This window comes from Alexandromys fortis, unplaced genomic scaffold (genome assembly GCF_014885135.2).
Source record: "Alexandromys fortis isolate MF-2015 unplaced genomic scaffold, M_Fortis_MF-2015_v1.1 scaffold_31, whole genome shotgun sequence".
Lineage (NCBI taxonomy): Eukaryota > Metazoa > Chordata > Mammalia > Rodentia > Cricetidae > Alexandromys > Alexandromys fortis.
In genome coordinates, this window is record NW_026067974.1 from 6,394,468 (window position 1) to 6,414,497 (window position 20,030).

The 20,030-nt window shown below is 52.4% G+C and overlaps 1 protein-coding gene across 14 annotated transcripts in view; it reads right to left on the minus strand.

Annotated features, from left to right (window-relative positions):
• Nucleotides 1–20,030, minus strand: part of Cacna1g (calcium voltage-gated channel subunit alpha1 G) — a 64,593-nt gene that overhangs the window by 18,791 nt on the left and 25,772 nt on the right. For 7 of the 14 annotated variants that reach the window (XM_050156944.1, XM_050156942.1, XM_050156941.1 and 4 more), the window contains 13 exons: nt 15,617–15,768; nt 14,747–14,932; nt 14,545–14,659; nt 14,310–14,465; nt 11,219–11,287; nt 9,627–9,711; nt 9,349–9,545; nt 5,709–6,140; nt 4,795–4,895; nt 4,496–4,619; nt 2,803–2,871; nt 2,496–2,680; nt 1,468–1,594 (listed from right to left, as the gene is read on the minus strand). In XM_050156944.1, the coding sequence (XP_050012901.1) occupies nt 1,468–1,594; nt 2,496–2,680; nt 2,803–2,871; nt 4,496–4,619; nt 4,795–4,895; nt 5,709–6,140; nt 9,349–9,545; nt 9,627–9,711; nt 11,219–11,287; nt 14,310–14,465; nt 14,545–14,659; nt 14,747–14,932; nt 15,617–15,768 (1,998 nt within the window). The remainder of the gene's footprint in view (nt 1–1,467; nt 1,595–2,495; nt 2,681–2,802; nt 2,872–4,495; nt 4,620–4,794; nt 4,896–5,708; nt 6,141–9,348; nt 9,546–9,626; nt 9,712–11,218; nt 11,288–14,309; nt 14,466–14,544; nt 14,660–14,746; nt 14,933–15,616; nt 15,769–20,030) is intronic. The other 7 variants (XM_050156947.1, XM_050156945.1, XM_050156946.1 and 4 more) reach the window with 2 other exon arrangements.

Genomic DNA, 20,030 nt, shown 5'->3' on the forward strand with positions numbered 1-20,030 from the left:
TCTGAGTCCAGGGATGTAACACGCCCTGAGTGACGGGGCTGTTCACCTCTGGGGTCAGTCAGAAACCCTGACAAGAAGCTCCCCTGTAGGTGCCCTCTTTCTTTTCCCAGGGAAGAAGGACAACATGGAAAGAGAGAGAGTTAGCCATTACCCTTCTACCAAGAACAGTGGTACTCCGGATTGGGGGGAAGGGTCCAAAAGTCACCCGAGAACAATGCTCTTTTAGCCTACCCAGACTTATTGGATCAGCTATGCTATGGTGGGCTCCACCATCTTTTAACATGAAGCCTGAGTGATTCTGATGGATGCTCAAGTTTGAAGGGCCATGATGAGCTAGGGCATTTAGCTCTCATAGTAACTATGAGGTGCGTAGGTTATAAGCCCCACTTTAGAGAGAGAAAAAATGAGGCTCAGAGACCTTCACTCACTCACTAAGACCATAGCAGCAGAAAAGGTCTTACATCTGGGTCTGCCTAGAAAGCTTATTCTTGCTTCAGAATAGCCCAGGCCATGCCTGCTGGGGTATTAGGGGAAGGGATTTGAAGGACAGGAGGATCAGGGGCCGGAGGGAACCATTCAGGGCAAACATAAACCCATGGGATTGAATTCAACAATGGCTCACTCTCCCAAACCAAGGGAAGTGGGAAAGGGGTTGGCCCCAGACCACATGTGGGATGGGGGTGGGTTAGAGAGGCTCTGCACAGCCTTGGTAAATGTAGCCTGGTCCTTGGGGCTAAAGAATTTCTAGGAAATCAAGGAACAGCCCCTCCCCAGAGCACAGTGGGCATTCTAGAAGCAGAAGGAGGAAGGAGGGGAGAGTGGCTTCAGTCACCGAGGACTTCCCACACTGCCCAACAGTCAGCTGTCCTCCCTGCAGCTGGAGTGGGGACACTAGCAGATGAAGATGGACTGAGGGGGCTCCCCCAGTTCCCTGGGGTGTCTGCTGAACCCTGCAGGTTGCTATGACTCTTTTTCCTCCAGAGCCAAGTTCCTTCTCTGGGCCCGAAGCCAGGTTTCTCAGGCAGCCCCCACTTCCTGCCTTGTCTAGGGTCTACACCCGCCTGCCTGCCAGCACTCCGTTAACCTGGCCCAGCTGTCTGGGCCCTGGATCCCCAGACCTGGCACTCAGCCCACCCTGCTCAGAGAAGCAAAGAAAGCGGGAGATCCTGGAGCAGACCGACATGTGTGATCAAGACATAGGAGGTAGGGACAACAGGCTACAGTTACCAATGGGCCTGAAGCCTCTGCGAAACGGGGTCCTTTGGAGGGGGCTCACCCTAAGGGGTCCCAGTTTTCCGAAAAACTCCCATCAGGCAAAGGGGCCTGAAGCCTAGGCCCCAGAAGAAAGGGACCTTTTATTTTTTATTTGAAACAATGGCAGCAGTAGCATGACCCAAGGCCAAGAGGAGAGGAGGGACTCCCCAGGCTCTCCCAGACAGACTCCCCAGGCCACCCATCCCTGCACACCTGCACCCCCAGAATGCCAAAAATGATGAAGAAGGCACAGCAGATGACCACAATGTTGCCGATGGGCTTGAGAGAGGACATCAACGTCTCTACCACCAGCTTCAGCCCCTGAGCCCGGCTGATGACCCTGGAGAGCAGAGGAGGGGTAGTGGATGCTCAGACACTCCCTGCTAGGACCCTTCCTCCCACCCTAACCATAGCTTGCTGTCCGTACACTCCGCCCTCCCAGCATGCCATGTGAAAGTCCCCTTTTCACAGAGCCCCCACCAAGAGGACTTCCCCCCTCTGCAGTCCCCAAACAGGCACCCACAGCTCCCACAGCTCCACCTCCACTCTCAGGCTAGCAAGTATATTTCTTGAACAGGCTGGAAGTGGAGAAGACTCAACAGGAGGGAGACAATACCCAGAGATGACTAGGTGGGGGGTGATGACAACGAGGAGCCGGTAGTAGGGGCATGCAGGAAGGTACAGGGGAGAGGAGATGATCAATCGGTACAGACAGAAAAAGAGCACATGGGTGTGGCATCATCCCCACTCAGGAGAAATTCTGAGTTAGGAGGTTGGGGCTGCCTGGCTGGGGAAGGAAGATCCCCTGCTGGAAGAGTTAGCAGGGATGATCCCTGAGGGGGCAGAAGGTAAGGAAAGACAGTAGAAAGATGTGTCACTGACAGGACCGGCAAGAACATCACCCTGAGGGGACTCGAAGGGAAAGCTTCAGCTGGAGGCCATGGGGTGGGGGGTGGGGTTATGATCTTTTATATTGTGCTCCCAACAGAGCTGACTTGCACAGATGTGTGTGCCGCACTGGAAAGGGGTGTGCAGAACTCACAGTGGCTATGGACCTTGTGTGCCACACTGGAAAGGGGTGTGTAGAACTCACAGTGGCTGTGGACTTTGGAGGGAAATGACCAGAACAGTGACCTGAGTGTTGTCTGGAGTGGAACACAGAACTACCTGTGGGGGTCATAGCCAGGAGGCAGAGTTTTGTTCCCTTGTGGGGTGCTGGCTAGGAAAGGTGGGAGAGTCACCTGAGTGGACGCAGGGTCCGTAGCAACCGTAGCACCCTCAGCATGCCAAGGATCTTGGTGCCACTGTCGGAGACCATGGATACCAGGATGTCGATGACAGAGATGAGCACCAGCAAGCCATCCAGCACGTTCCAGCTGCTGCGCAGGTAGGCTTGCTCCCCAAAGCACCATCCGAGTGCCACCACCTGGGGACACCACCACATCACTGGCACTTTCCCTGCAATCCCCAGCCTTGCCCTCCACCGTGGCATCCTTCCTACCCATTCCCTACGAGTTCTAGTATCCCCACCCCCCCCACCCCCCTCACCTTCACTGTCATCTCAGCCAGAAAGACCGCGGTGAAGATGTAGTTAGAGAGAGTCAGGAAGATTCGTTCCTGCAGGAGAGAGAAGGCGGGAACCACCCGTCAGAAGGCCCACCCATGAGCCAGATCTGCTCTGCATGAAGAAATCAAAACAGCTCCAGAGACTTGATCCCTCACCGTGTCACCTCCAGCCTCACCTGTGGCTCTGGGGAAAGTTTTGCCCCTGCCCGGAACAGAAGAACCTCTGCTGTGTGCTGTAGAGGGATAGGCTGCTATCTGAATCCCCAGTTCCTTGATTTCTTTCTTGAAACTGGAGCAGGATTTAACTGGATCTCCAACCCTGCCAGCCAATCTACCCAACACACTTGCTTTCCTGCTGTGAGCCCCAGAAATGGTGCAGTGGGCAGGCTGGGATGCTTGGGCACAGACTGTGCTATCCTAGGTACTACATTTATGCCTATGCCGGGCATTGGTGGTGGTGGCCCAGTGCCCTGGCGTTTATGGGCTGAAGTCAGCCCTATGGCTGAGAGGGGAGCTTGAGGGATGGCCAACAGTACTGAACATGTGTGTGTGTGTGGCGGGGAGGGGCAAAGGATGGAGACAAAGTGGGAAGGCGGAGAGACTGTGTCAGGGTGTATGGGTCTTGGGTGGACAGCAGGCAGGCACAGGGGGTGCACCATCCCGGAAAGGGAGTCCCCAGCGCTGGCACTCTCTCACTTAGTCCTGGTGGGCAGGCCCCTCCAGCTCTCAGGCTTTCTCTCCCTCTCCTGGCCTGGCTGGAGCCCACCCGAATGGAAACCAAGTCCCAACAGCACTATCTGAACAGCGATGGGGAAAGCAGCAAGGAGGAGTGAGGGGACCTCTGACCACCTTGAAGCAAGTGGTGCAGATTGTCAAGGGGGGGAAACAGTGCCACCCCGTCAGTCCTCTAGAACCTGAACTGCTGCCAGTGGGAAGGGCCCCGATGCCAGGCTGGGAGGGGCAGCTCCTAGAATGGGCTGGGCCCATCCAAAGAACTGAGGCCCTTGGGAAGGATGTCTAGCTAATGAAGCCTCTGACCTCTGCTGTTCTGAGTACTGAAAGATTCACAGCCAAGCAGAGGTGACCAATGTATCTCCTACCCTCCAAAGGCCCCCCCAAAGCCTAGTTGCTTGAGACTTGGTTAGACCGCAGGGAACAAACAGTAGCTCCTCCATCCAGCTCTGCATTACCCTCAGGGCAGGGTGTGTGTGAGATGTCCCCAGCAGTGTACCAGTCACAGTGACACTGAGACTCCTGGCCAGGCACAGGGAAAGCAGTACCGCTCTGCCCATACAGGATCAATCTTATGTGTCACCTCATCTCAGGACAGGGCTCAGAAGATATGATAATACATATAAATATACATATGTGTGTATGTGTGTGTGTGTGTATGCAATAAAGTGCCCAGCTGGGTTGTTATGCCAGAAGAAGGGAAACTGAGGCAGGAGAGGACACAGAAGGCATCTTGGCGATGGGACCAGAACCAAAGGCTAGAGTCCAGAAGACCTAAAGGGAGCCCTGGCTTATCCCCTTGCCATGTCTGTGATGTGTGACCTTAGGCAGACTGGGGACAGTTTGAGCTTTCTCCCCTACTTTCCTTGTTCTGACTGCTAACCCAGGAGGAACCTGGCACTCAGAAGAATTCAACAGATGTGTTTACATCCTGGTGACTCACAGCGCTATGGGGGTCAATTTTGGGGCGCTCCATGGCGATGGTGATACAGTTGAGGAAGATGATGACGAGGACCACGTGATCAAACATCTTGTGGGTGATGATCCGGTGACACAGGAGGCGGAACCTGCTCCAGGGACAGAGGTAAAGGCTGGAAGAAGAGGTACCTGCAGACTACCCCTGCTGCCTTGCACTGGGACCCATCCCCATGGCTGGCATCCCCATGGTTGGCATCCCCATGACTAGCATCCCCATGACTAGCATCCCTATGACTAGCATCCTCAGGTAGAGACACAACAGACCTTGACTGAGGAGGGAAGATGTAGGCAGACCAGGAATCTCGCTCTCGGCAACATGCAGGAAGCCGGGCTCTGACCCAGGCTCGTATTCGTTCCCCTTTGCTCTAAGAAAGGAATACTGGGGTGTGAGCAGGACCAGGACTCCAAATCATCAACATCTGTCTCCTGAGCAGCCCTGAATCCTTCCCAGCCTCTACCAGCCCTCTGCCCTGTTCTTTATCTTTATCTCTAAAACCACCTCTCGACTCCCTACACACCAGCCCCCCAGCATTGCCCTCCTTCATCTGCTCCTCCTCCCCTGCATCCCAGGTCTCTTGCCTCCAGCCTTCAGCCCAACTCCCTGCTTTCCTTCCTCCCCTCCCTGCTGGGTTTGGAAGCTGCATCAGTTATCAAACACTGTACCCATCACAGCTGTCTGCTCAGATCCACCTGGGCAGAGGAGGCACGGCCCCTTCTCATGGGCTACCCCTGCATCCTGCATCCCTGTCCTTGTGCTCATCTTCAGGGTTAAAGGGGTGGTGAATGGGATGGGGGAGGAGGAAGTGGCTGAGGACATGCTGTAAGTCAAGGCTTGTGATGAGGTTCAGACGAGAAAGGGGGACAGGAGGGGAGGGGAGCGATCAGTTTAGAGAGATGAGTGATGGGTCTTCCTGAGTCACAGGGGGAGGGCCATGAAAGATTCATACACATCTGCCTGAAACCATTCATATCCACCAAGGACAGCGGAGAGCAGTCAGCCCTGGCCACAAGCATGCGGGATTGAGGCTCTGCAGGGTGGCAGAGAGAAAGAGGCTGCTCAGAGGTCAGATTGCAAGCTGGGCATTCCTGGTGACAAATCCCTTATACTGCTGCCTGGGCAAGGTTGCCCTCTCTCAAGATCAGGGGTGAGGGGTCACTGTACCCCGTTGGGATCTTACCAAGTTGCCCTCGTCATCACCATCATCTCCATCCAGTGGAGGGTCATCTGGCCTCAGGGCCCGGGCCAAACGCCCTGAAGCTGACTTGCCATTGCAGTCTTGGTGCTCAGAGGCAGAGCTTCGGCCACTGGCTGTGCGGTGCAAGCCTGGCACCTGCAGGGTGTCAGGCAGGTCAAAAGAGCTCTTGGCCTCACGGTCCAAGGAACCCCTGTGGCGACGATCACTGCCTGCTGGGCTGGCCCGCTCCTCTTCTGAACTCTCATCCTCATCCTGGCTCTCCTGACCCTCTCCTGACAGCAGGGACCTCCGTTCGCCACTCGGACTCCTACGCTTTAGGCTGGGGGCCCGACCCAAGCTGTTCCGGCTGGAGCGCCTGCTGGTCCAGCTGCTTGCAGCACTCCAGGGACTGTGTGGGGAGCTGCGGGCACTTGGCTGTGGAGTGAGCAGAGGAAAAATGAACTCAGCTGAGGCTACAAGGATCTTCATTTCTCATGTGTACCCCTAGCCTGTGAGCCTCCCTGGAACGGACAATGGGAGAAGCGATGTTAATCAAGAGCCTGGAATCCAATGCCTCAGTTCCGACTCTGTTTCAACTTTCCAGTTATTAAGCCTCTCCGTGCCTCTTGTTTTTCATTTAACAGGTAGATGAGTATTGTCATTACCGAGAGGCAGCATAAAATAACGGCAAGAAAGAACTCAGTAACAAGAAAGACAGTGGATCTCAACGTGTGGGTTGCGACCCCCTTTGGGGTCGAATGACACTTTCACAGGGGTCACCTAAAACCATCAGAAAGCACAGATATTTATATTTATGATTTATAACAGTAGCAAAATTACAGTTATGAAGCAGCAACGAAAATAATTTTATGTTTGGGGGTCACCACAACATGAGGAACTGTACTAAAAGGTCATAGCATTAGGAAAGTTGAGAACCACTGACAAAGCAATCCGACTGAAGGCCGGGTGCAATGATGCAGGCCTGTAATCCCAGCACTTTGGAGGGAAGCAGAGACAGGGAGCAGGAGTTCGAGACTACCCTTGGCTACACATCAAGTTCAAGCTCAATGTTAGCCTGATACAGAGACTCTGCCTCAAAACAAAACAAAAAACAAAAGTGAATGGAGAACCCGAGTAAACATTTCTCAAAAGACGACAAAACCTGCAAGCAAATACACACAGGAAATGTTCAGTATCCTAGCCGTCAGGGAAATGCTAATCAGTTCTTTTCCACCTTTGTATGTGTGTGTATATGAGGTCTGTGTGTATGTGTGTGTGTATGAGATTTATGTGTGTGTATGAGGTGTGTGTATGTGTATATGAGATCTGTGTGTGTATATGAGATCTGTGTGTGTGTATGATATCTCTCTGTGTGTATGAGATTTATGTGTGTGTGTACGAAGTGTGGGTGTATATGAGATGTATATATGCGTATTAGATCTCTGTGTGTGTGTGAGATTGTGTGTATATGAAATCTCTGTGTGTGTGTGTGTGTCCTGAGTTCAAATTCAGGTCCTCATGTTTGTGTGGCAAGTGCTTTCCCTCCCGAGCCATCTCCAAACTCCCTAAATACAAGTTAAAGCCCTAAGTACCTTACACCTGTTGGAATAACTATGGTCCAAGTCAATGTGGAGAAAAGGGAACATTTGCACACTGTTGGTGGGAATATAAATCAGTACAGCTACTGTGGAAAACCATATGGAAGAGCTTCAGAAGTCTAAAAAGAGAATGACTGTATAGTCCAGCAATTCTACAACTATAGGTATAGAGAGAAAATATTCTAAATCACTATGCAAAAAATCCCAGCTCTGCTCTCATGTTCATTGCATCACTGCTCACAATAGCAAAGTGTCCCTCAGCCAAAAGGATTTTAAAAATGGGGCTACACAGATGGCTTAGTGGTTATGAACATACAATGCTCTCTCAAAGAAAACATCACGAGGTTCACAACTGCTTATAACTCTGGTTCCAGGGGGATAAGACACACTCTTCTGAACTCTTGAGAGCACTGCGCGCGCGCACACACACACACACACACACACACACACACACACACACATACACATGTTTATAATTAAAAATAGAAATAATTTTTTAAATAAAAAGAACATATGGCACATATACAACACTCAGCCTTTAAAAAGAAGGCGGCTGGGAAGATGGCTCAGTGGGTAAAATCCCTGCCACACGAGCATGAGGGCCCGAGTGCGGGTAGCCAGCGCCCATGGACAAAGCCAGGTTGTGCATAGCTTAACTTTAGCACTGGGTCAGGGGTGGAGACAAGCAAGTCCCCCAAGTTTGCTGACCAGCCAGTCTCGACAGTCAGCGAGCACCAGTTTGAGCTGGAGACTCTTTCTCAAAAGATACAGTGGAGGACAATAGAGAAAGACATCCAAGACTGACCTCTGGCCTCCACACATGTTCACACGTGCACACACACAAACATACGCACTTAAATCCAAATAGTAAAAATGGAAAAAAAAATCCTGTTACTGCCAGGAACGTGGGCGACCTTGGAGAAAAGGATACTAAGTAAAATGAGCCAGACACGGAGAGGCAGATTTTCCCATGATCTCAGTTTGGATTCTGAAAGGAATGAATGTACCCAGGAGCTGAACGGTGGGTGCCCCATGGAGCTTGGGAGGCTCGGAGCTATTGGTCCAAGGGAACAAAATGTCAATCAGAGCAAAGAAGTACACCTATAGTAGCACGGTGCCTATAGACAGCAATGACGTAATGCATGTTTTGAATTTGGTAAGAGAGTAGACATATGTTATGTGACAAAAATGTATGTGAGATGCTATAGTCATTAATCAGCCTAATAACATCATTTCATATTCGCATGCACCAAATGCCACACTTTACTACATAAACATATACAATAATATATCAATTATAAAAAAAAAAAAACTCTTAGCTAGCCAATGTGGTGGTATGCACCTTTAATCCTAGCACCCTGGAGGTAGAGGTAGGCGGAGCTCTGTGAATTCAAGGCCAACCTAGTCTACTAGTGAATTCCAGGCAGCTAGAGCTACAGGGGAGACCCTGTCTCAGAAAAGCAAAATAAATAAATAAATAAATAAAGTCTTGGCTGGTGGTGCACACCTCTTATCCTAGTATTCTGGGAGACTGAGGCAGGAATGTCATGTGCTCAAAACCAGTATGGGCTATGTAGTGAGACCCTGTTTCAAAATGCCAAGTAAAATAATAATAAATTAGAGGTAAAGGCATAAAAATAAAAATAAATAAAAAGACAGTATAAGTATAGTCTTCTGCACTATCAAACTGGCTTCGTCACTCACTTCAGCCACCTGAGACTGGGGTCCCCATCAGTGAAATGGAAGCAATGATGGTACCTCTCTCACAGTAGTTGGCCAGTAAAGATCTCATTCACGATATCCACAGCAGAATCTAGCAGGTATCAGGAGCTAAATGAGGGTTTAAGTATAAAGGGGGAATGTGTACCCCATCCTTGATCTATAGAAGGGGCCCAGAAAAGGTAATCCTGCCCGGGGTCACATGGGACAAGAACAGGGGCGCTGGGTAAGAACACTGCTTCCCTAGCCCTGGTTGTTCTGCCCTCCCCGTCATCCTGCTGCGCTGTTTCTCTCCCACAGCGGGGCACTGACGTACAATCCCTTACCGGTGACTTCACCTCATGATGGGCAGTTCCAGGTTCAGCGGACCCACTGCTACTGGTGCGGCGAGAGCCAGGACCCAGTGCCTCCCCCACACCTGTGCTGGAGCTCTTGGGCAGTGACATTGGTGTAGCAGCCGTGTGGATGATGAGGGGCGGCAGGAGGCTCTTCCGTAGCTCTGGGTGTTCTCCCAAGGCCACCACTGCGGGAGGAGAGGGGAGATCCTGAGTCCATCCAGGCAGGTTTGGGGCCAGAGACTATTCCCCTCAGGGCCTTTACTCACAGGCCAAGCGCTTCTTCCTGTCCCCATCGCCATCCACGCTGGGTGAAAAGAAATCAGGTTCTGACTCGGACTTGGTGGCATCTCCCTAGGGTCAGGGAACGGTGGATCATTAGGACCCTGGTCAGGCAGGTGTCACCAGCCTGGGAAAAGGGCTCCCTCTCATCACATGAACACACCACACACAGACCACAGTAACCAGCAACCACGACAGGAGGCATGCATGGGGACGGGCCAGACCACCCAGGCTGGGGGCCTGGGGCTTTCCCATGGCTGATGCCTCTGCCTCCCACCAGCCAAACCTTACGAAAGGCCATGGATAACCAAGCCCACAGCACAGGCAGCCTGGCTGGACTGGCACTAAAACTAACTGAGGGGACAAGGGGTGTCTGGATGGGCAGGTGGCATAAGCCAGAGGGGTGGAGAACCAGGGTGAAGTGGTCACTACAGCCCCAATTCCAAAAGCCTACTCAGGACCCCTTCCCCTCTCTCCTCATGGCATCCCTCCCTGAACCTCATACCTGGGGATCTGTGAAGGAAACAGAAAGACCCAAGCCAGAGCAACTTAGCACAAAGATAGCACGTGAGTCCCTTGACCCCTGGCCTCCACCTGCCCCAAGCTCCAGCTTCTTCCTGGCCCCATTTCTACTTCTCTCTCGGTCTCTGGGATAGATTTTTTTCCCTTCCTTCTTAGCAGGTCAGTAGGTTTCCCAGTAATTATACACTCTTCCATAAGAAGTTATTAAAAAAATACTTGATTGCTACTTTTGATAAGGGCATAAATACTGGATAATTGGCATCTCAGGGGATCATTTTCATTAACTCAGTTTACATCCCTAACGAGGCCTTTAATTATCAAGTGGGATCTCCAGGGGGCTGCTAGGGATGCATAGCCCTATGGGGTCCCGTGGGAAGGCTGGCTTCGCCCCACATTCTAGTGTCAGTGCAGGAAACAGCAAAGTACAGGTTCGGCTTGAGGGGCCAAATGGGGAGACGTGCTCAGAGACGGCTGGTAGAATTTAATTCAGTGACTGGTGGTCAGAGACTCAAAGGTGACTTTAAAATCGTGTTACAGGACGGCCAGAGCTACACCCCATCCCTGCATCCTCCAAAGACTTGTACTGAGCTGAGACATCTGTGGGACCTCCAGTGGAGACCAGGGCAAGGGGTGATGGAAGAAAGAATGAGGGAGCATGTTCTATGACCTCAGGTCTTACTTCCACCGAGGCTGGATGTTTCAGACTCCTTCAGGACCCAGGCGCGGGCAGGCACGCATGCGGTGCCCACATACGTGTGCACATAGAGGATTCTAAGTCCCTTCCTTCTCTGGCCCATCCACAGGCCTGGCAGGGATGGGAATGTGCCCTCTGCACCCTGATGTGGGCAGAAGTAAAAAAGTTCCTCCCTTCCGTGTCCTTAAGGTGGGGGGAGGGGAGAAGGGACTTAAAATCAAAGCAAACCTCATGACACCAATGACCACCACGGCGACCACAGGTTGCACGACAGCTGAGCATGAACAGGGACACAGAGACACAGGGGCAGAGTGGAGGGGGCACTGGGCACAGAGGCATGCCGACTCGTGATCGCATACCTACCCCCTGGGAGTCGACAGGCAGCTGAATACAGCTTAACTGTCCACTCGCATCTTCCCGTTTGCTGATTTCCTACAGGGAGAGGGGGAGGTAGGGGAGGGCTGCTGTTCACAGGCGCTCAGGCCTTCAATAGATCAGCAATGTCCCAAGAGGATGAAGAAAAGGAAATGAAGGACACGGGATAGGGAGAGCGGGGACAGGACAGCCTTCGAGAATTCAGCCGCAGGCTCCCAGGCCTGAATGAATCTGAAGGGTGAAGGCAGAGGCCACAGGGGGAAGGCAAGTGCAGCAAGGATCAAGTCCTCTAATAATCCTTGTAAGAGTAGCCACCGTGTTTTCTGTGGAACTAGGGGTCAAAGTCGTGGCCTTGACCGTGCCAGGCAAGCGTTCTACTGAATGCATCCACACGGACCTTGACTTTTGAGGCAAGGTTTCACTGCACGGCTCGGACGGGAATGGAACTCACGGTCCCCTTGCCTCTGCCTTCTCAGGACTAGGATTACAGGTGCGCTTGCCACCATACCCAGCCTTCAACGGCTCATGAGCAAAGCTCACGTCCTTGCAAGGTGGGAGATGGCACCATTACAAGCATCCTGCAGGGTGGGCACCTGAGGTCACAGAAGTTAAGGAAATTGCCCCATCCTGTGCAGTTAGAGACGGTGGGCTGCGCCCCACATCTCCCGCTGAGAGCACAGCTCCCTCTCTCTGTTCCAAGGTGTCGGTGTGGGCTGCAAGGGTAGGAATGGGCGGAGGGAGAGGATGAAGAAGCGGATAAAAGATAGGACCAGGGCCTCGATGCGGGGCAGAGTCCAGTCTCATTGTTTCTAAGACTCTCAGCCCAAATCCTCTCCAGTCAGAATGGGTGCGATTGCCCAGGGTGGGATGAGAAGGGACAAGTAACAGTGGGGTGGCGGCCATGATGTCGTTTAGTATCAATTAACGGCTACACACAGGGCCTGCTGCTTGTTCATCTAATTAAGAGCATGGATGACAAATATACAGGAATTCAGGGCACTACCCCCTGGGAATCAGGAAATCAGCAGCCAAGCAGGCTCTGTCCCCACAGCCACCCCTACCCACTCTTAGCAGGATGTTAAGGCCAGCAGGAGAGCTACCCTTGCGGTCTCCCACTGAGGCTCGCCAAAATGGGGCAGTTGCTCCTTCCACTGAGGTGGGTTGTCTTGTTCATAAAAGCAAAACAGTATTCCAGGTTATTACGACCCCAAAACTAGCCCCCCTTGCCAGACTGTGGGACCTACCGAAACCCTACAGAGGAAAGGATAGGAGGTTCCAGAGGTGCCCAAGTCATCAGCATTGAATGACACCCCATGCAGGACAGTGGAGTCGCTGGTCCAACCTCTCAGGGTTCCAGCTGCAGCCCACCCCAGGGAGAGGAGGCTTAACCTTGAAATTCTTCCTCTATTGTACACCTTACCTGAAGCATCAACCCCAACCCAGCCCTTGAAGGCACCAGGCCCTGGGTGACATTTTCCCCGGGAAGGGCACTTGCACTATGAAGGCTTAGGAGGGAATCTCCTGTGAGGCCCTTGTCAATCCTTCCCATGCTGGGAAAGCTCTCAGGCCCCCAGCAGGGCCAGGGTGACCAGGCCAGACATAAGGGCCTGGCAGCTCTGTTCCCACACTCAGTCATTGCTGCTGCCTAGCAACCAGGCCAGCTCAGCTGCATTCAATTTAGCAAGGTGTTTGTGAAAGCCAGTTGGTGGGGAAGGGGCTAGCTATCTATGCTGGACACCCCAGGTCTGCCATGGGAGCTAGATGAGGGAGGGTAGGCTAGTGTATTTTCTACTTCCTTCAGGATTTTTTTTTTCCTCTGAGAGTAAACTCAGTCATCACAAATTGTTTTTGGAAGGGACTGAAGAGACCCTTCCCCATTCAGCTCTTCACTCTGGCAGGCAGCTAGCAGCTACCAATCATGACGCTCTTGGGAGAACCCTGTGGTATCTCTCAAATCTTCAGGTCCAGGGGAAACCTCAAAGAAGCGTCCTATGGCAAGGACAGTGCCAGTGGCACACTGGAACTGCAAGAGACCCACCCACCTCTCACTAAAGCCTCCCCCACACACCTCAAGCTGCCTTTGCTGCCACTCAGCAGGGAGGAAATGTGGTCATGGATAACTACACAATTGAAAGGGAAGTGGAGAAGGGCCAGTGAGGGACAGATGCTCCCTCCTGCCCACCGCTAGTGCCCAGCACCCGCACCCCCTCAGCCCAGCCCGGCCCAGGGGGAACAGCCCTCCCTTGCAAGACTGGGAAAGAGTCGGAAAATAGATTTTTGTTTTTCCGCCGTGGGCTAGGTATTTATAGACCAGGCCGCAGCGGGAGTTTCCATCCGGGTCACCCAGCGAGAACTGGACCAAGAGCTTCTCCAGGCCCAGCCTGGTGAATTTCTAGGTTGGGTCAACCTGCCCTGTTTGAGGTGCTGGTGTGACGGAGTGGGGATGAGAGCTTGGGTGGGAAGACGGGCAGAGCTGAGGGAGAAGGAGGTAGGTCTTTGGGACAGAAGCTGTGCCCTGGCACAGCCAGGGCAGGATCAATGTGAATCAATATTAATTGATAACGCTGCCTGTGACGGAGGTGATGGAGTCTGGGCTGGAAATAGGACGCTCATCTCTGCCATGCCCACAGCTAATTGGGCTCATTTCTCACCCTGGGCAGCTCAGCCCTGCCTGGGGCCCTGGTGGCATCTTCATCAGCTCAGTCTGTACTCAGATGCTTTGCACACTAGCCCCCCACACCCCTCAGCTCAGTTGGGTCCTCCCTACATGTTCCATAAAGGCCCATGTTCTGGGATTCGGCTACCTAGGTCCCCAAATTTGGCTTGTCTTTCTGGGGAAGGACCTCACTGACTAAATGGACCCTACAACCTGCCAACTTACAACCCACACAGCCATCTCCTGTCTCACCCCTGATGACAGGCTTCAAAAGACCCAGCACTCCCCACCCCAGGTCCACCCTGGCTTAGTCCAGAGAGTCTCCCAGGCCTCATGGTAAGCAGCAGAGAGAAGGGACAGTCATCCCTTCTGGGAGTTAGGAGACTGCCCTCTTAGGGTGAGATGGGCAGGGCAGGGGGTTACCTCTGCCTGGAAGCCCTCCACCAGAATGGCGACAAGCAGGTTAAAGAGTACGTAGTTGCCAAACGTCATGAGGGCGATGAAGTAAAGGGCAGCCCAAGATGATGTGGAGGCCATGCCGTTGTAGAGGACTTTATTCCAGTCCTCCTGAGTCAGAATCTGTGGGCAGGGGACAGGAGTCAGGGCTTGACTGCATGCCCAACCTCCCCAGCTCACCCCTGCCCTACGACCCTTGAACCTGAAAGACAGTGACGATGGCCCAGAGCAGGGAGTCAAAATTCTTCCGGTCTGGCAACGTGTCCCCATCCCGTTCCGATGCAAACTTACAACCAAAGAGATGCATGCCCAGGATGCTGGAGACACAGGAAGTTCCAGATCGGGTCAGGGTCCTGTGCTCCTGCCTCTAGTCCCACCCCATTCCTGGCCAGCAGTGTGCTCACCTGAAGATGAAGATGAAGAGCATGAGCAGCATGCAGAAGGTGGCCACGTTGTCCATGGTCTTCATGAGCACCACGAGCTGCCGCTGCAGCGCCGGCAGGAAGCGTACGAGCTTCAGCACCCGCATCAGGCGGAAGGTCCGCAGCACCGACAGGCCACCTCCCTGCTGGCCCACAATCTCCCACACACTGTGGGAGGCAGGCAGCCTGAGTCCCTACACCCCTGCAGCCTGACTTCCCTTTCTGAGGACCCACTGGTGACCTCTGAGACCCAGCTACCCAGCACAGCTTGGAACAAGGTCAGGCACGGTATGTCTGGTTTTAGAGGAGCTGAAAATCCAGGTGACAGCTCCTGCTTGCTTGATCCTCCCCTCTCAGTCAGAGATCACATCCTGGCAACAGGCCGCCCTCTCCTTAAATCCCACCAATGCAAGAGCATCAAGTTGTGGAATATTTGCTTTGTTCTCTTCTAATGAAATCTAAAGCCAATTCCAGAAACCAATAAAGTTGTTCTGGCCCTGGGTTGGGGGTGGGGGATGGAATTCTTTCCAGGTCTTGGAAACCCTAAAGTAAGTCGCTGGGCGTCTGAGTTGGTTTTCCAAGCACTTTGTGAGCAGAGAAACTGACGGCATCTCACTCTTCCTCCAACCCCACTTGAGAGCCAAATCTCTGATTTTCACCCACCCCAGGCCTGGGTAGGGTCGAGGACAAGAGCTAGATGTAAGGAGGGCAGAAGGAAAAGGGGCCTGGGCTCTAGGAAAGCAAGGCGAGACCCAGAGAGAAGATAAAGGGTGGAATGCTGAGGCCACGTCTCCCAACCCAAGCCATCCCGGCTCACTCTCTTTCAGACAAAGGCAGTCGGGGCAGTCGTACCTGATGACAACAATGACACCGTCGAAGATGTTGTAGGGGTTCTTGATGTAGCCGAAGGGACCGTATACGAGCAGCTTCAGCAGCATCTCCAAGGCGAAGAGGCTGGTGAAGACGATGTTGCTGATTTCCAGGGCGTTGGTGAGCTCCTCGGGCTAGAGGGCAGTGGCGTATGTAGTAGACTCATCCCCAAGTCCCATATCCCAGTCCTCCTGAACATGGGGCCCCAGGGAGAGGAGAAGCCCGAATGGCAACCTTAGGGAGTATCTAAGAAGAAAGGTATTGAAGGACAGCCACCCTGGGATCATTCCCAGGGCTGGATCTCAGGTCCCAAGACTAAAGGTTTTTGGGGGCTACTGTGTGGGTTCTGCAGTTTCTCCTAGGGGATCTAAGATTTTTTTCAGTTCCTGTATTAAGACCCAGACTAGCAAGGTACACTAAATGGGGGCACACCCCACCTTATAGCCCGTGCAGTCATATATATACCACAGCTACTCCATGAGCTTGGCAGCCTGCTGCAAATAACAAAGGCTACGCCTGCTTCCTCCCAGATAAATTGCAAATGTACATGCTCCTGGTCACACGTGTGCTAGCAAGCAGGAGGGCAATCCCCAGAACGAGGATGCATCTGCAGCTCGTGCCTGATGGTATCTGGACTAATCCTCACCCTATCCTGCCACTCACGCTGTGACCTTCAGTAAGATTCCCAACCTCTCTGGCCAACTGTAAAACACTTGAGGTAATTCCTTTTATGTTCCTACCCAAGGTCTGGGATGGGACCATGAATGCATCCTAGCAAGGCCTGCAGAATAGACGACAAAAGTCGTCTCATCTGCTTGTTCCAGCTCACTAGCCTCTTCCCTCCAGTATGAAGGAAGAGCCTGCTGTATGGTTAGCAATATACCAGGCACTGAAAGAGCTGTAAAAAGCCCGCCTCCCAGGAGCCCTGTGTCTGCCTAAAAACAAGTTGTATATACACTAAACGGTTGAATAACCACAAGGGACCTTAGAACCTGCCGTGGTGCCAGAACATATGATCCAGATAGAAAATCTGGATGCTCAGGGCAAGATGAGGGGAGACGATGCGGAGAAAGGCTATGGGAGGGAGCACTTGTGATGAACTCCGAAGGGTGAGTGGGTCTCCCAGGAGAGCCCCAGGGTGGGGAGAGGTGAGTAGGCGAGAGGAGCTATCATCTTAGCTGGGGGAGAAGAGAGGTTCATGGCTTGGCTGAGGCTGGGATGTAGGTAAGGATGTGATTATCTCAGTGGGCTCACTGCCCACCTGACAGGTGACCGCGACAAACCAAAAGCCCTAGGTACATAGTAGCCGCCCGCCCAAGAAGCTGAATTACGAGAAATACCCACAGCTTTGCAGTGGTGAAGGGTGCATTTAATCCTGGGAGGCAGAGGTAGCTGGATCTCTGTGAATTCGAAGACAGCCTGGTTTACAAAGTGAGTTTCAGGAAAGTCAGGACTGTTACACAGAGAAACCGTGTCTCGAAAGACCAAGAAGGGGGGTGGAGAGAGAAAAGGGAAGAAGCAGCCAAATGAGGCCTTCATTCCATCAGACACCTCCTCCTGTTTACCCAGATGACTCGTCTGGCTGCTCAAGCATGAAGCCAGGTCCTCGGTGCAACCAAATGTATATTAATGGCCCCAATCTGTGTGACCAGGCTGGGAGGGCCGTTAGAGCACTGGAAGGAAAGGGCCTCTCACTAGTGGGCTGCGACATTGGGGGTGGGGGGTCACAGCCCATGCATGGGGTTCTTCCTAAAGGCAGGCCTAGGTGTCTGAGGGTCATCTGAGCTCCTGGGGGAGCTCTTCCGGCCCTCCATTGCTCTGGCGGATCTTAGTGAGTATTTGACTCACCAGCTCTGAGTCCTGAGAGGACACAGTAACCAGCTCTAGTTAATAGGGTCACACCAAGGCGGGACCTTTGGCCCCTCCAGGGTCAGCACAGTGCAGAAAGCAGGGAAGAGACCATTTAAGTGCAGATAAAGCCCAGCGCTCAGACCTCTTCTGGCCCCACTCTACTCCAAAATCCAGTGACCAAGTTGCTACTGTCAGTGAGCCTACTCCACTTACATAGCCCTCCTCCCTGAGCCTTGAACACACAGGTACGGCCACAGGCTCCAGGCCTGAGCAGGCTTCTTCACCTGCCACCCACCTAACAACCTTCCTCTGCGTATGCTATAGGGCAGCAGAAGAAGCTGGGAGATGGTGGGAATGGGCTCTAAGACAGAGGGCAGGAAGATCCGGGGAAAGTGAATCTCACATTGTCCTGACCCCAATAACACTAAACCATGAGGATTCAGACCGAAGACACAGACACAGTAAGGAGCCCGGGAATCCAGGCAAATGACGGCTGAGCGCAGAATACATCTGCTACAGATGTGGGTGTCAGGCACAAGCAGACATGAAAGCAGCATGAGGTTGAATCCACAAGGGTGGATTTTAGGTCACAGAGAGTACATAGATTGAGCTTCTCTAATCCCAAACCCCAAATTCAAAACCTCCAACTTCCTGAGAACCAATGTGATGCCACAAGCGGAAATTTCCACCTGACCACGTGACAGGACACAGTCAGAACAAGTATACCAGCTAGGCAGGGTGACACGTGCCTTCATTTGCAGCACACACCTGAGTACCCAGAGGCAGAGACAGGCAGATCTCTGTGAATTCAAGGCCAGCCTGGTTTACATAGCGAGTTCCAAACCAGTCAGGACTACATAATAAGATCCCATTATAAAACCAAAACCAAAAAAATGAGACAAAACAAAAGCACAAGTATTCTTAAAAATATATGATTTTTAAACCAGGCTGTGTGTACAAGGAGTATATAAACCATCAATGAACTCAGACATAGGTCATGAACCTAAAATATCATATTATGCACATGGAAATACTCTCAAATCTAAAACACTTCTGGTTCCAAACATTTTTTTTCCGGGTTAGGATGGGGTTCAAGACAGGGTTTCTCAGTGTAGCTTTGACTGTCCTGGAACTAGCTCTGTAGACCTGACTGGCCTCGAACTCACAGAGGTCCGCTTACCAAGTACTGGATAACGGTAAGCGCCGCTATCACCTGGCCCAAACATTGCAAATGAATACAAGATAGTTCAATCTGTGCTTCAAAAATCCACTAAGACTCAAAATGTATCAAACTCCTTCCAAACAGCTGAAAGCATAGTAGCTTTCAAGACTTTTTTGAAACCAAGGAGACCAAAGAAAAAGGGGGGGGGGAGGGGGGGGAGGTGTCTCACTATATAACCCAGGCCAGGTTGGCCTTGAACTCACACACCTTCAGCCACAGTCTCCTGAGTCCTGGGCCACCATTCCCTACCAGCACCATATCTTTGATACGCAGGGGTTTGCTCTAAAAGTGCAAACAGCTACTGTGTGTACACAGGTTTCATCCTGGGGGCCCTAGGCAGTCTGCATCAATAGCCTAGAGGCACATACTAGCACAGTTTATCAGCACACAGCAAAGGGCTCAGAGAGAAGGCAGGTGCAAGGGACCCCTGGAGGGCTATCCCAGGGATCTCCATCAGAGAGGTGGGGCCAGCAGAGGCTGAAGACCCCACCCAGCTCTGCCAAGCAGTTTTGGAGAAGCTGGGGTGCCTGGTATGGGTAGACAGAACCAGCCTTGCCACTCTTCTGCACACACTTAAGGGCCAGGCCCTGGTGATCCATGGAAGAAGAAAAACAAAAAACAAACCAACATAAAACCTTCCTTCTCCAGAAAGCCAGGTCCAAGCTACTAAATCGGAGGCTGGGAATGTTTTGCCAACACAGGACAGGACACAGACACAATCTTAGTAACACGGTGGCCCTAGGGACTGCAGCCATAATTCTGGCCACTCACAGGGGCAGAGGTGGAGTCACTTTCGCTAGAACCCAGTACTGTGCCAGTGGACGAAGGGCCTCCCAGAGTTCATTTCCTCTACACTTCCAACCAAACAAGGGATGGAGAGACAGGACATGGCTGGAGAGACTGAAGCTTGCAGAGGTGTTGGAGCTTGATGAGACTACGTGGCTTCTTTGCAGGTCTCACAATACCACATCTACCACACTCAGTCCCTGAGGCAGGTGCCAGGTTCCCCTCATTCCCTTCCTGGCTTCAGATCCTCTTTCTTGGGTCTCTGACTGGGTATCCCCTGCCATTCCTAGACGTCAGGGCCGAGCGAATACATTATATAAGAAGTGGCTGACAGCCTGAGCCTTTGCAGCTGAGGCCGGGACCTCTGCTCTGTGTTGATGCTGGCTAGAGTCCCTCATTGCCCATCTCCCAACCTGCCCTCCCCTGATCATCACTGCGTAGCGAGGTAACAGGGTCAGCAGCTTGCTACCATACCAAGTCCCTTGACTACGCTTTAAAGTGGCCTCTGTGGACAGGACATTCTTGATATAAACGTGG